This window comes from Panulirus ornatus, chromosome 8 (assembly GCF_036320965.1).
Source record: "Panulirus ornatus isolate Po-2019 chromosome 8, ASM3632096v1, whole genome shotgun sequence".
NCBI lineage: Eukaryota > Metazoa > Arthropoda > Malacostraca > Decapoda > Palinuridae > Panulirus > Panulirus ornatus.
In genome coordinates this window covers 6457789-6473784 of record NC_092231.1, presented here as the reverse complement: position 1 = coordinate 6473784, position 15996 = coordinate 6457789, and the positions used below count along the sequence as shown (strand labels likewise).

The 15996-nt window shown below is 42.0% G+C and overlaps 1 protein-coding gene across 3 annotated transcripts in view; it reads right to left on the bottom strand.

Annotated features, from left to right (window-relative positions):
- Nucleotides 1–15996, bottom strand: part of LOC139749788 (furin-like protease kpc-1) — a 51358-nt gene that overhangs the window by 9437 nt on the left and 25925 nt on the right. For all 3 annotated transcript variants that reach the window (XM_071664035.1, XM_071664034.1, XM_071664036.1), the window contains exons 5-12: nucleotides 14906–15544; nucleotides 14024–14167; nucleotides 13325–13499; nucleotides 12984–13156; nucleotides 11658–11909; nucleotides 8261–8361; nucleotides 7805–7928; nucleotides 4622–4725 (exon numbers count right to left, since the gene is read on the bottom strand). In XM_071664035.1, coding sequence (XP_071520136.1) covers nucleotides 4622–4725; nucleotides 7805–7928; nucleotides 8261–8361; nucleotides 11658–11909; nucleotides 12984–13156; nucleotides 13325–13499; nucleotides 14024–14167; nucleotides 14906–15544 — 1712 coding nt within the window. The remainder of the gene's footprint in view (nucleotides 1–4621; nucleotides 4726–7804; nucleotides 7929–8260; nucleotides 8362–11657; nucleotides 11910–12983; nucleotides 13157–13324; nucleotides 13500–14023; nucleotides 14168–14905; nucleotides 15545–15996) is intronic.

Sequence of the window (15996 nt, the reverse complement as noted above, 5' to 3'; positions counted from 1 at the left end):
AGCTTACTTCTGAATTCAGTTTAGGCTTGCACCAGCTGATGTGCTGGTCCTATACCATTACCTATTTGCAAGGGATGTAAGGATATTTTTGATTCACATGAATATCTTAATCTGTTAACTTTGAGGATCTTAGTTAGTGAATTCTTTCAAATCACTGGTGAAATCCATAATCATTAACATCTTCACAAACCTTAGTGTTGGACATTGAAACATAAAACTAGTTGTCCGTTTCATCAAACATATAATCAATATAACCAGGAATCAACCCTTTACTAAAAATAGATTTGTGCTTTCATCATTCTGTCTGATACTTAACAGTCACATAGACCTATATGATTGATACCAAACTTGTCTACAGCTCCAACTATTTCACAGTTCAGGCAAAGATCCTCATGCAAGGCTTCTGATGAACAGGTAACCCAATTCCTCTCTAAGAACAAATGCAATATCTGAGTAGCCCAAGACACTGGCATTTTGAAATGAAGTTCAAATACATACCACTGAGAATTGTCAGTAATAGCATAGTCACTAGGAAACTATTCATGAAACATAACTGTACAGGATGGTTGGGTTTTGGGGTTTGAGACTAATGACTGCTAGGGTTATCAAGGCTGCCAAAATCAAGTTATAGCCCTCAAAGATGCTAAAATCAAGTTATGGCCATCATGGCCATCAACTTCAAGTTACAGCTACCAAAATCAAGATATAATCACCAAAGCTGACAAAATCAAGTTATAGTCACTCAGGCTGCCAACACATGTTACAGCCAAGAACTGAAAAATATTGAACACCTTCAGGTGCTCAAAATAATTCTCTTACATATTCAAAATGGGGAGAAAGAATACTTCCCACGCATTCCTCACGTGTTGTAGAAGGCGACTAAAGGGGACGGGAGTGGGGGACTGGAAACCCTCCCCTCCTTGTATTTTAACTTTCTAAAAGGGGAAACAGAAGAAGGAGTCATGCAGGGAGTGCTCATCCTCCTTAAAGGCTCAGATTGGGGTGTCTAGATGTGTGTGGATGTAACCAAGATGAGAAAAAAGGAGAGATAGGTAGTATGTTTGAGGAAAGGAACCTGGATGTTTTGGCTCATTGAAACGAAGCTCAAGGGTAAAGGGGAAGAGTAGTTTGGGAATGTCTTGGGAGTAAAGTCAGGGTTTAGTAAGAGGACAAGAGCAAGGGAAGGAGTAGCACTACTCCTGAAACAGGAGTGGTGGGAGTATGTGACAGGGTGTAAGAATGTAAACTCTGGATTGATATGGGTAAAACTGAAAGTGGATGGAGAGAGATGGGTGATTATTGGTGTATATGCACCTGATAAGAAAGATCATGAAAGGCAAGTGTTTTGGAAGCAGCTGAGTGAGTGTGCTGGTAGTTTTGATGCACGAGACCTGGTTATAGTGATGGGTAATTTGAATGCAAAGGTGAGTAATGTGGCAGTTGAGGGAATAATTGGTGTACATGGGGTGTTCAGTGTTGTAAATGGAAATGGTGAAGAGCTTGTAGATTTATGTGCTGAAAAAGGACTGCTGATTGGGAATACCTGGTTTAAAAAGAGAGATATACATAAGTATACATATGCAAGTAGGAGAGATGGCCAGAGAGCGTTATTAGATTACGTGTTAATTGATAGGCGTGCAAAAAAGAGACTTTTGGATGTTAATGTGCTGAGAGGTGCAACTGGAGGGATGTCGGATCATTATCTTGTGGAGGCGAAGGTGAAGATTTGAAGAGGTTTTCAGAAAAGAAGAGAGAATGTTGGGGTGAAGAGAGTGGTGAGAGTAAGTGAGCTTGGGAAGGAGACTTGTGTGAGGAAGTACCAGGAGACTGAGTACAGAATGGAAAAAGGTGAGAACAGAGGACATAAGGGGAGTGGGGGAGGAATGGGATGTATTTAGGGAAGCAGTGATGGCTGGCGCAAAGGATCCTTGTGGCATGAGAAGCATGGCAGGTGGGCAGATTAGAAAGGGTAGTGTGTGGTGGGATGAAGAAGTAAGATTATCAGTGAAAGAGAAGAGAGAGGCATTTGGACAATTTTTGCAGGGAAATAAAGCAAATGACTGGGAGATGTATAAAAGAAAGAGGCAGGAGGTCAAGAGAAAGGTGCAAGAGGTGAAAATGAGGGCAAATGAGAGTTGGAGTGAGAGAGTATTATTAAATTTTAGGGAGAATAAAAAGATGTTTTGGAAGGAGGTAAGTAAAGTGCTTAAGACAAGGGAATCAATGGGAACTTCAGTGAAGGGGGCTAATAGGGAGGTGATAACAAGTAGTGGTGAGGTGAGAAGGAGATGGAGTGAGTATTTTGAAGGTTTGTTGAAGGTGTTTGATGATAGAGTGACAGATATAGGGTGTTTTGGTCGAGGTGGTGTGCAAAGTGAGAGGGTTAGGAAGAATGGTTTGGTAAACAGAGAGGAGGTAGTAAAAGCTCAGCAGAAGATGAAAGTTGGCAAGGCAGCGGGTTTGGATGGTATTGCAGTGGAATTTATTAAAAAAGGGGGTGACTGTATTGTTGACTGGTTGGTAAGGTTATTTAATGTATGTATGACTCATGGTGAGGTGCCTGAGGATTGGAGGAATGCTTGCATAGTGCCATTGTACAAAGGCAAAGGGGATAAAAGTGAGAGCTCAAATTACAGAGGTATAAGTTTGTTGAGTATTCCTGGGAAATTATATGGGAGGGTATTGATTGAGAGGGTGAAGGCATGTACAGAGCATCAGATTGGGGAAGAGCAGTGTGGTTTCAGAAGTTGTAGAGGATGTGTGGATCAGGTGTTTGCTTTGAAGAATGTATGTGAGAAATACTTAGAAAAGCAAATGGATTTGTATGTAGCATTTATGGATCTGGAGAAGGCATATGATAGAGTTGATAGAGATGCTCTGTGGAAGGTATTAAGAATATATGGTGTGGGGGGCAAGTTGTTAGAAGTGGTGAAAAGTTTTTATCAAGGATGTAAGGCATGTGTATGTGTAGGAAGAGAGGAAAGTGATTGGTTCTCAGTGAATGTTGGTTTGCGGCAGGGGTGTGTGTGATGTCTCCATGATTGTTTAATTTGTTTATGGGTGGGGTTGTTAGGGAGGTGAATGCAAGAGTTTTGGAAAGAGGGGCAAGTACGTAGTTTGTTGTGGATGAGAGACCTTGGGAAGTGAGTCAGTTGTTGTTCGCTGATGATACAGCACCGGTGGCTGATTCGTATGAGAAACTATAGAAGCTGGTGACTAAGTTTGGTAAAGTGTGTGAAAGAAGAAAGCCGAGAGTAAACATCAATAAGAGCAAGGTTGTTAGGTACAGTAGGGTTGAGGAACAAGTCAATTGGGAGGTAAGTTTGAATGGAGAAAAACTGGAGGAACTGAAGTGTCTTACATATCTGGGAGTGGATTTGGCAGTGGATGGAACCATGGAAGCGGATGTGAATCATAGGTGGGGGAGGAGGCGAAAATTCTGGGAGCGTTGAAGAATGTGTGGAAGTCGAGAACATTATCTAGGAAAGCAAAAATGGCTATGTTTGAAGGAATAGTGGTTCCAACAATGTTATATGGTTGCAAGGCATGGGCTATAGATAGAGTTGTGCGCAGGAGGGTGGATGTGCTGGAAATGAGATGTTTGAGGACAATATGTGGTGTGAGGTGGTTTGATCGAGTAAGTAATGTAAGGGTAAGAGAGATGTGTGGTAATAAAAAGAGTGTGGTTGAGAGAGCAGAAGAGGGTGTTTTGAAATGGTTTGGTCACATGGAGTGAATGAGTGAGGAAAGATTGACCAAGAGGATATATATGTCAGAGGTGGAGGGAACAAGGAGAAGTGGGAGACCAAATTGGAGGTGGAAAGATGGAGTGAAAAAGATTTTGAGTGATCGGGGCCTGAACATGCAGGAGGGTGAAAGGCGTGCAAGGAATAGAGTGAATTGGAACGATGAGGTATACCGGGGTCGACGTGCTGTCAACGGATTGAACCAGGGCCTGTGAAGCGTCTGGGGTAAACCATGGAAAGTTGTGTGGGGCCTGGATGTGGAAAGGGAGCTGTGGTTTCAGTGCATTATACATGACAGCTAGAGACTGAGTGTGAACGAATGGGGCCTTTGTTGTCTTTTCCTAGCACTCCCTCGCGCACATGCGAGGGGATGGGGTTGATATGTCATGTGTGGCGGGGTGGCAATGGGAATGAGTAAAGGCAGACAGTATGAATTATGTACATGTGTATTTATGTATATGTCTGTGTGTGTATATATAGGTATATGTTGAAATGTATAGGTACGTATATTTGCATGTGTGGACGTGTATGTATATACATGTGTATGTGGCTGGGTTGGGCCATTCTTTCATCTGTTTCCTTGTGCTACCTCGCCAACGCGGTAGACAGTGACAAAGCAAAATAATATAATAATAATAATTCAAACTGCATATAACACCTCTGGGTCAGAAGTTGTTTACTTGTTGCTGAATCAGTGTGTGTAATGTGACTTAGTAACTAGCAGTTCATATGGTACAGCTTGTTTACACAAGGAGTAACACAGTGTTTGTGGACAGGTTAAGGTAATACAGTAGTGTACAAGGAAAATATATATCTAAAAGATATGGGACAGAAATATACAAACCATATGCAATAATTCATATAATAATACTCACTTATAACCACTGAACATTGGTAAGGTGAAGTTTTTCTGAGGCTTGACATTCTTCCATTTGAGGGCAAGCTCAACCATCTTGCCTGCATCTACTGCTCCAAAACCCTGAAAAATACTACATAATTACTAAATTGAATCTTTTGAAGAGTAGAAAGGATTTTTCAGTTGGCTTTTAATGCTTTTGATGATATTCAAAGATCTAGAATGGGGTCAAAGAGCGTGTGTGTGTGTGTGTGTGTTCCTGAGCAGTAATCATCTTTTTTCAGTACAATAATGAAACTGCAGAAGCTGGTGACTGAGTTTGGTAAAGTGTGTGAAAGAAGAAAGTTAAGAGTAAATGTGAATAAGAGCAAGGTTATTTGGTACAGTAGGGTTGAGGGTCAAGTCAATTGGGAGGTAAGTTTGAATGGAGAAAAACTGGAGGAAGTAAAGTGTTTTAGATATCTGGGAGTGGATCTGGCAGTGGATGGAACCATGGAAGCGGAAGTGAATCATAGGGTGGGGGAGGGGGTGAAAATTCTGGGAGCCTTGAAAAATGTTTGGAAGTCGAGAACATTATCTCGGAAAGCAAATATGGGTATGTTTGAAGGAATAGTGGTTCCAACAATGTTGTATGGTTGCGAGGCGTGGGCTACGGACAGAGTTGTACACAGGAGGGTGGATGTGCTGGAAATGAGATGGTTGAGGACAATATGTGGTGTGAGGTGGTTTGATTGAGTAAGTAATGTAAGGGTAAGAGAGATGTGTGGAAATAAAAAGAGTGTGGTTGAGAGAGCAGAAGAGGGTGTTTTGAAATGGTTTGGTCACATGGAGAGAATGAGTGAGGAAAGATTGACCAAGAGGATTTATGTGTCAGAGGTGGAGGGAACAAGAAGTGGGAGACCAAATTGGAGGTGGAAAGATGGAGGAACAAGAAGTGGGAGACCAAATTGGAGGTGGAAAGATGGAGTGAAAAAGAATTTGAGTGATCGGGGCCTGAACATGCAGGAAGGTGAAAGGCGTGCAAGGAATAGAGTGAATTGGAACGATGTGGTATACCGGGGTCGACGTGCTGTCAATGGATTGAACCAGGGCATGTAAAGCTTCTGGGGTAAACCATGGAAAGTTCTGTGGGGCCTGGATGTGGAAAGGGAGCTGTGGTTTCGGTGCATTATTACATGACAGCCAGAGACTGAGTGTGAACGAATGGGGCCTTTGTTGTCTTTTCCTAGCACTACCTCGTACACATGAGGGGGGAGGGGGTTGTTATTCCATGTGTGGCGGGGTGGCGATGGGAATAACTAAAGGCAGACAGTATGAATTATGTACATGTGTGTATATGTATATGTCTGTGTGCGTATATATATATATATATATATATATATATATATGTGTACATTGAGATGTATAGGTATGTATATTTGCGTGTGTGGACGTGTATGTATATACATGTGTATGTGGGTGGGTTGGGCCATTCTTTCGTCTGTTTCCTTGCGCTACCTTGCTAACGCGGGAGACAGCGACAAAGCAAAATAAATAAATAAATAATGAATGTTAAGACCTGGCCTAAATAAAGCACTAATTGAAACTTCTAACACGTGGAGAGAGTTCATTTCTATAATGGATATTTCTGAAAACTTTTGGGTGCACCAATGATATCATGTTCCAAGAGCCCTAAAAATGGATGGAGCCATAGGAAACACATCAGAGGTGCCGCCTCTTTAAACTGGGTGAAAGCGTAAATTGTTGTGTTTCACAAGCTGGTGCTACTGTTGATCCATGTTTATGACTTGCTAGGAACTTGAAGTTTGAGAATAATGCTATAATCATGAGAGTAAAATATGCATTCTGAATTGCAAATACTATGAATAAATCTTCGGCTACAGACCTGATTAGGTACAGAATTGATGAAAATCTTCCCACCATAATACAAAGTGGAAAAAAGCAAATCATTTACAGCATATACTAAAACCAACTAAGAATATTTCGCATCAGACTAGTAACTCAGTTTAAGGATGTATATAGAGATATTGATCCAGTAGAAAGCAACACACACTAAACTTGAAATACAAGAGCTATATACCAGGGCAGGTCAGTAGACATAAACTTGCTCCAGTAAGCTAAGTGAAGCATTAGTAAATACAAAAGACATAAAAATTCAAAAGACTGCTGAACAGAAAAGGAGGATATTAAGATATGGAGCTCCAAGGGGTAAAACTCCCGCCCTATACAAAACAAATAAGTAATCAGACATAAGTAATCACATCTCATAACCCTATGGGTCCATGTAGAAGGTTTTTGGATTGAAGACAATTTGGTCAAGAGTATAAAAAAAACTTTTCAAGTGGTGTACAACTAGATTGTGTGCTCTGTGTTTCTTGGTTCAGCTCATCATCTATATAGTTCATGCATATAATCTGCATACACTATGGTCTTGTGGCATGATAGGCTGAACCTAAGAGGAAAGAATTTTGCCATGAAAGAAAATGAATAATCAATAGATCTTTAAAATGATGATTTATCATTGTAGTATAGGAGGGAACCTGAGTGATATTCCTGGGAAGTTATGAAATGGAGGGATAGAGGTTCCTCCCAGTCAACTTTTAGTATACTAAAAGTGCCAAATGGTATGCTATTTGGATGATAGTGTATGATAAAAAAAAATCAAAAGGAATAATTCATCCGGCAATGTTAAAAATCGAGCACTGAAGTAGAAGTCTCGATGGAAGGTGTGGAAAATGTTAACATACTTGCTTAGGGTTAAGGATTCTGGGACTTTCATATAACAATGATATCCTGCATACAAAACTCCAACTGATTCATTTGGCTGGCACACACTAATAATGAATGGGTGCAAAACAACCTTCAATCTCTGAACATTCTTTTCTATGAAGTATTTTCATTGTTTTGTTCTTGTGTAACTAACTACCTAAGAAACTACACTATTTCCTGGGTAAGTACTCTGCTAAGTAACGACTCATATAACGACTTATATAAGTAGCTACACCGTTCTAAAGTAAATTTTCACCTAAGTAACATCACAGTTCCTTCAGTTTAATTTCACATGTGAAACGTTTCCTACGTAACTGTAAGTGTCCTTATTCATATGCTTCCTCACAGTACCTTTAGGAGGTGGGTGTTCCCGACTGACTGACCTACATTAGGTGAAACTTCTCGTACTTGCTTCGGCAGTACTTATACTGACCTGCATTAGGTGGAACTTCTTGCCGTAAGCATTGCTCTGCCAGCCATCTTCCCTCAGTGCCTCGTCCGTTGGGGTCGCCGTCTCCACCACCAGGTGTTGCATGTCACGCCATGTCAGGTTGGGGCTAGTGGAAAATTTCTCTGGTAAAGTTTTCATATCTACTGTACAAACAATATTCTTACATTTCTTCGTGCACAAATACATGTTACACTCGTTAGTGGATCCTGAACTGAATCCAAGTCATAAGCAAAATGATCTTTTGTGGTTCATTTGTCACTAACAACGCACCACAGAATAGTAATCATCTTGACACATTTTCTTTCTAGATGCAGTATTCCTAAGATGCAGTTTCATCTAAACTATTATGGAGCAGACTGAGATATTCAAATTACATGATGAATTTCTGTATTTTCCAGTGACTGTTTCAAAATTCCTGAGAACAGAAGTGGTACTGACTTTGCGTGGAGGACGAGGGCCACCACTCCTGCCATGAGAGGCGCGGCGGCTGACGTGCCCTGGAAGGACGAGCTGCAGTGCCCGTCCAGCTCTGGCACCACCTACAATGATGATGGGGAGGAAACATTGGTTAAGACCTTTCCTTGTGGCATCATGAACTCCTTGAGAACGGTGGTTAAAACCACTGTACTCTTCTTAATTCCTACACTCCTATGCTCATGGGTCCCATCATCATGCTCGAAGGGTTATTTAAAATAGCTGTGTAAGGCGGGATGGGTAACTCGGGTTATGATTTTTTTTGGAAAGGGAGTCAGATCAGAATATTCCATGCACTTGGTGAAGTGTTTGTATACCAAGCACTTGAAATGTCTGTACACTGTGTCGTTGACTGATTGGTCAGGATTTTCGGAGTAAATATGGATGGATCATGGTACGGTGCCTGAGGATTACCGGAATGCATGTGTAATGCTATTGTATAACAAATCGAAAGGGGGACAAAGATGAGTGTTCAAATTAGAGATTATTTGTCTGTTGTGTACCTGGTTGGTTGCATGGGAAAGCAGTGATTCAGAGGGTGGTGGCATGCACAGAACATCTGACTGGGGAGAAAGAATGTGGTTTTAGGAGTAGTATAGGATGTGTAGATAAGGTATTTGTGTGAGAAATACTTTGAGAAACAAGGTTTGTTTATGACACTTATTGATCTGAAGAAAGCACATGATAGAAATACATATGCCTTGTGGAAGGTGTTAAGAATATATGGTGTGGGAGGAAAGCTATTAAAAGTAAAGGCAAGGGTGTGTGATGTCACCATGGACGTTATATCTGTTTATGGATGGAATGGAGGGAGGAAAATGCAAGACTATTGGAGACAGGAGCAAGTAGGCTAATTTAAAGAGGGTGTGGAGACCTGAGAAGTGTCAGTTATTGTTTGCTGATGATACAGCACTGAAGACAAACTGCAGAGTTACTGTCTGAGTTTGAGAGAATGTGTGAAGGGAGAAAGCTGAGAGTAAATGTGAATAAAAGCAAGGTTATTAGGTTTAGTAGTGCTGAAAGACAGGTTAGTTGGGGTGCGAGTTTGAGCGAAAAAAAACTTGCGAGGAAATAAATGGTTCAGATAACTGGGAGTGGAAATGGCAGAGAATGGAACCATGGAAGCGTACCAAGTCATAGGGTAGATGAAAGGAAGAAGGTCCTGAGAGCACTGAGGATTGTGTGGAAAGAGGTCAGGAACTGGGAGAAAACTGATATACCTCAAGGTATAGGAGTCCCAAAGATGTTGTATGGATGAGAGGCGTGGGCTGTAGATAAGAATGTAAGAAAAGGGTGGATGTGTGCTGGTAATGTTTGAATAGGTGTGAAGATGGTTGATCGAGTAAGTAACGACTGAGTAAGGGAAAGGTTTAGTAATAAGAGTGTGGTTGAAAGAGCTGAAGAGGGTGTGTTAAAATGGTACGGACATATGGAGAGCATGAGTGAGGAGAGGGAGTGAAGGGGAAAAGAAGGGGGAGACCAAACTCGAGATGAAAGGATAGAATGAAAAAGATTTTGTGTGACCAGGGGCCTGAGCATATAGGAAGGGGAGAAGGAATACTCTCCCCGTATTCTCTGCGTGCCGTAGAAGACGACTTAAAGGGGTGGGAGCGGGGGGCTGGAAATCCTCCCCTCCAGTCTTTACTTTTAAACTAAATGAAGGAACAGAATGAGACCAAGTGAGGAACTTTTCCCCTACGGCTGTCATCTATTCACGCTACCTTGCTAAAAAGCAGAAAGTGGCGAATATATATATATATATATATATATATATATATATATATATATATATATATATATATATATATATATATATATATATATGTATATATATATATATATATATATATATATATATATATATATATTTTTTTTTATTATACTTTGTCGCTGTCTCCCGCGTTTGCGAGGTAGCGCAAGGAAACAGACGAAAGAAATGGCCCCCCCCCCCAGACACATGTATATACATACGTCCACACACGCAAATATACATACCTACACAGCTTTCCATGGTTTACCCCAGACGCTTCACATGCCTTGCTTCAATCCACTGACAGCACGTCAACCCCGGTATACCACATCGCTCCAATTCACTCTATTCCTTGCCCTCCTTTCACCCTCCTGCATGTTCAGGCCCCGATCACACAAAGTCTTTTTCACTCCATCTTTCCACCTCCAATTTGGTCTCCCTCTTCTCCTTGTTCCCTCCACCTCCGACACATATATCCTCTTGGTCAATCTTTCCTCACTCATCCTCTCCATGTGCCCAAACCACTTCAAAACACCCTCTTCTGCTCTCTCAACCACGCTCTTTTTATTTCCACACATCTCTCTTACCCTTACGTTACTTACTCGATCAAACCACCTCACACCACACATTGTCCTCAAACATCTCATTTCCAGCACATCCATCCTCCTGCGCACAACTCTATCCATAGCCCACGCCTCGCAACCATACAACATTGTTGGAACCACTATTCCTTCAAACATACCCATTTTTGCTTTCCGAGATAATGTTCTCGACTTCCACACATTTTTCAAGGCCCCCAGGATTTTCGCCCCCTCCCCCACCCTATGATCCACTTCCGCTTCCATGGTTCCATCCGCTGCCAGATCCACTCCCAGATATCTAAAACACTTCACTTCCTCCAGTTTCTCTCCATTCAAACTCACCTCCCAATTGACTTGACCCTCAACCCTACTGTACCTAATAACCTTGCTCTTATTCACATTTACTCTTAACTTTCTTCTTCCACACACTTTTCCAAACTCAGTCACCAGCTTCTGCAGTTTCTCACATGAATCAGCCACCAGCGCTGTATCATCAGCGAACAACAACTGACTCACTTCCCAAGCTCTCTCATCCCCAACAGACTTCATACTTGCCCCTCTTTCCAAAACTCTTGCATTCACCTCCCTAACAACCCCATCCATAAACAAATTAAACAACCATGGAGACATCACACACCCCTGCCGCAAACCTACATTCACTGAGAACCAATCACTTTCCTCTCTTCCTACACGTACACATGCCTTACATCCTCGATAAAAACTTTTCACTGCTTCTAACAACTTTCCTCCCACACCATATATTCTTAATACCTTCCACAGAGCATCTCTATCAACTCTATCATATGCCTTCTCCAGATCCATAATATATATATATATATATATATATATATATATATATATATATATATATATATATATATATATATATATATATATATATATATATATATTCGCCACTTTTAAAAATAATCAACGCAATATTTATTGAATTACGTTAGCTAACTTACAATAGCCTAGAGTAAGTATCAACATATAATACGAAGCTACATTATGACCACGACAACCTTACCACTGCTCGGTTCTTCAGGTTCCTTGCATGTCTTTCTGATGCATCCTGGTAGGAATGTTCCCCGCCGACGTACACCGCCCCCAGGGTTGAAGCACAGGGCTCCTCGTAGAAGGTGGAGGTGCCGGCGTCAGTGAGAGCGGAGACCGAGAGGGTGTAGATGGAGGAGGTATACCCATCAAGGTTGCAGTTGTCGCCCATTATCCCACCGTTGCCAGACGCCCACACGTACACGACACCTTTCCCACCTCGCCCCTGTGGAAACAAGGGTCCAATAGCAAGGATTTCACTCATGCCAACTAAGCTTCTGCACTCTACTATGCCTCATATTACAATGCTAAATGTATTGAATATCAAATGTACTCCCTCCTGACCTTCCATTACCACCGCATCATGAACAGATGGCCATATTTCTAACTTTTGTTCCTGTATGTAGTTGGGACTGAACTTCTTTGTCGATGCTTCGAGCGCTAACCTCATTCACTGGCCCGTCTATGTACAGGCTATCCACGATAACACAGTGCTTATTCCTCTTTCCACATACACTCGTGCATACAAATACATATCCAGCTTTTCAAAACAATTACAGCATCCATCACGTAGCTTCCCAGTCTCAAAATTTCACATTATTCATTATGCAACATGTTTGATAATATGCATTTTCTTAGTTCACTTTTATCCTTGTCCTCAGTGTCAGTGTCACTTATCCTTGTCCTACACCTCAGCATCTGCTCAAAGATTACCTCCCTTATCAACATTTTCTTTGCCGTTTTCTCCAGCTAATGGCCTTCAGGGACATTTAAACAAGAATGATGTGAATTTAACAACATCTCTATCTTTTTTTTTTTTTACCATTTCTTAAGACCAAGTATTCCTTCAGACACATATCAAACATCTAATAGGCTCCCTCTATCCAACAAATGTACGTAAATACGAATAAGAATCTCAACAGGGAAGTATGCTAATCATTGAGAATGGATGGTGCCTTTTCACTGCATCAGAAACACTGTCCGAAGGGAGATATTTCATTCAGATCATTATACTAATATTCAGTCAAGCCTATCAGTACGTTTTATGAATGACTTACTGAGGAAACATGGTGTCACACATGTACAGATATACCCTATCTCCCCACTCATGCCTTGGAACACGGATCATATAAAATTATTCATATTACAGTAATAACCCTCTTTATCAACGTAGGATAATTATCCAGACGCTACAATAAATGCAATCTATATTAAATTTGATGAGACTGACGAAAACATGACAGTTTGATCGATACATTCTATCAACTAATACAGTCATGTTTCAGACACATTTCCTCACCTTGGTCACTCCCTCAAGGAAGGCCTTCCTAGCCAGCTTGCCAGGACCCTCTGCCTTCTTACCGTTATCCGTGGGTCCCCAGGAAGCGCTGAAGACGTCCACTTTGTCTATGTAACGAGAGAGGGCTGTTGCCTCTTGCACGTCCGTCACCGTTCCATCCACAATACGCACACCTAAATGGATTTATTGGTAAAAAAATATAAAAGGAATTAAATGTCGTCTTCTCAAACCCGGAAGCTCGCCAACTGCCTCTTGTCTATCCTAATTATCCATACGTTGATCATGGTGGCTCTACCTCAGTCTATGTTTCAAGGTAAGGTGTGTCGTGCAGGAATATCTACCTCCAACTCGTGCCTCGTATGCCACGCCAACACCACACACAGAGTTGTTGGGCACGGCAGCCACAACCCCAGCGCAGTAAGTGCCGTGGGAGTTGCTGAAGCTGGGGTCCAGCCTGGGTGACGGGTCGTCTACGGGCTGGCCATCCCGTACCAGTGAGTAGCTGATGTTTGCCACCTGTTGAATGGACAGAGGGAGGAAGTAGAAAGTGGTCTGAGACAGACAAGTTACCAGTGGCCTAAGACAAGCCACCAGTGGTCTAAGAGAAGCCAACAGTGGCCCAAGACCACTAGTGGTCTAACATTCGTATGTTTAACTTATCTTTAAATGAAGAGTCTGCAACCTGGATACACCTAAATATCCCTCTTCTATAGAAATCACTTTGGGTTTTGCTTCCCAGAGCTGGTTGTCACCACCATTAGCTAGACCACGCAATACTCAGCAGCTGCTGCGTCACATGATTACTGTGTGGCCGTCGGCAACTCAAGTGTGGGCCGTTTTGATAACTGTTTATCTCCCTACATCTCGAAGCTTTGGAACTCTTTATATTCTCATGTTTTTCTCAATAACAATGATCGACCACAATAAAAAAAGAGTTTTCTTCACTTCCTCCACAATTCGTAAATACTTTCCCTTCGTCTCTTCCTTCTTTTTTTCCCCCCTTCATTAACCTCTCTCGATATTTCAGTGTCATTACATACGTAGTGGTCGGCGATGTCTGCATTCGTCGTCTGTATCCCATCGTCCAAGATAGAGAGAACGACGCCACGACCAGTGAAGCCCCTGAGCCAAGCCCATGTGACATTCAGGTCGTGTCCCCTACCACCCAGCTGACCTGTGTTGTGCTGCAGGATAAAAAAGAAAAACAATGGACATAGTTACATCAGCTTAGGGGATCATCAACTCTGCCTGACCTACAGATGTACTAAGACGGAAGACACAGGTGCAAGAAGAAATCATGAGCTGATAAAACCTCCTCTTTGCTGAGGATATAAAGATTGCTCAAAGATTTTTAGGATAACAGCTGATCAAGGTAGATATTATATAATCCAAATGCAAAGCAATGATCTATTTTGCCATTTGTGTATCAAAATGCGAGGCAGTAATCTATTTTGCCTATGGTGCATCTATGGTTACCATATTATCAAATCTACTATGCAAGAATATAATAAAAAAAACTTTTAGATTCAGTGGGAAGCGAGAGGTTATCCTGTATCTTTCATTCGAGCATATCAAATACTAGTTTATCCTACAATATAATCGTGCTATTTACTTAAGCATAGAGATTAAGATTTGCAAAGTGCAGTTGAAATATCAATGATGTAGTTAACTTACACCTCCTTTAACTCGCCCTTACCCTGAAGTATATGCAAGGACTGTGTCCAACAGACCCAAATTTCAGAGGTCATGTGTTTACAGAACATCATGTGATCTCATGATGAAGCACAAGGTGACATTAGTGCCTACCAGGTAACACTGGTACTTGTAGAAAGAAGGATCATTACAAGCTGTCATCAGGACCTACCAGGTAACACTGGTACTTGCAGAAAGAAGGATCATTACAGACTGTCATCAGGACCTACCAGGTACCACTGGTCCTTGTAGAAAGGGTCATTGAATTCGGGGGTCCTCCCCACAGTGTGATCCGTCGACTTCGTGACGTTATTTTCTGCAGTGGCAGCAGACCGTGGAGTCCCGTTGGAAAGGTTCTTTTCACCTTCCTTGTTTCCAGTTCTTCTGGTGCGTCGGTTGGTGTCGGGAGGAATAATGTATCTGAGAGAATAAAGATTCATCTTGTCGACATTTCTTCCTCGTGTGTATTCACGGAGCAATTGGTCGACAGAACTCCCAGTGGTTCGGGACAGTGGAATTCGAACCAAAGTCCTGTCCATATGCTCACTTATGACACCTTCTTTCACTGTAGCTTGACGTCCCTTCATCATCAAATTCTGCTCGTCCTCAGCGATGTCCTCTCTCCGAGCCCTATATGTCGTCTCCTCTCGTCCGCCCGCCTCACTGTGTCTTCTGAAAAGTTCGTCTACAATGGATCGCGAGTTTACAATGTTGGCAGGAGCTGTGTGATATGTGTACGTCCCTCTTCCATCACTGGACCTGGTGCCTAATGGTCGCCCTTGACGCTGCTGCTGGTCATACTGGCGGGGTCTTTGTACTACTCGTCTCTTGTCTCTGACAAAGGACTTCTGTTGCTTCACCCACCGCACCTACCGGGGAACAGATATCTAGTTTATCAATCAGACGTAGCTTATGGTATAAGCATTTCTACATCTACAGTGATATACTTTTCAAAGTGGAAGGGCTTCTCACAGTAAGGCAGCCCCATCTAAAGCACTACGAACTATCTATTTCTCTTTTTTTTTGTCAGAAATGGCAACAAGAAAATGACCGACTGTGATCACTCTAGGTACGTATCGTGATACGCAGACTCGGTCTTTGCAAGATGTCAAGGGGGGGAGGGGGAAGATTCTGTTCTCTCCACCGTCACTCATTGAGGCAAAAGGGGGTCTAGGCTGTTTACAGACAGCCGTGAGACCTAACCAACTCGTAAATACATTATATGTTAGGGAGAGAGAGAGAGAGAGAGAGAGAGAGAGAGAGAGAGAGAGAGAGAGAGAGAGAGAGAGAGAGAGAGAGAGAGAGAGAGAGAGAGAGAGAG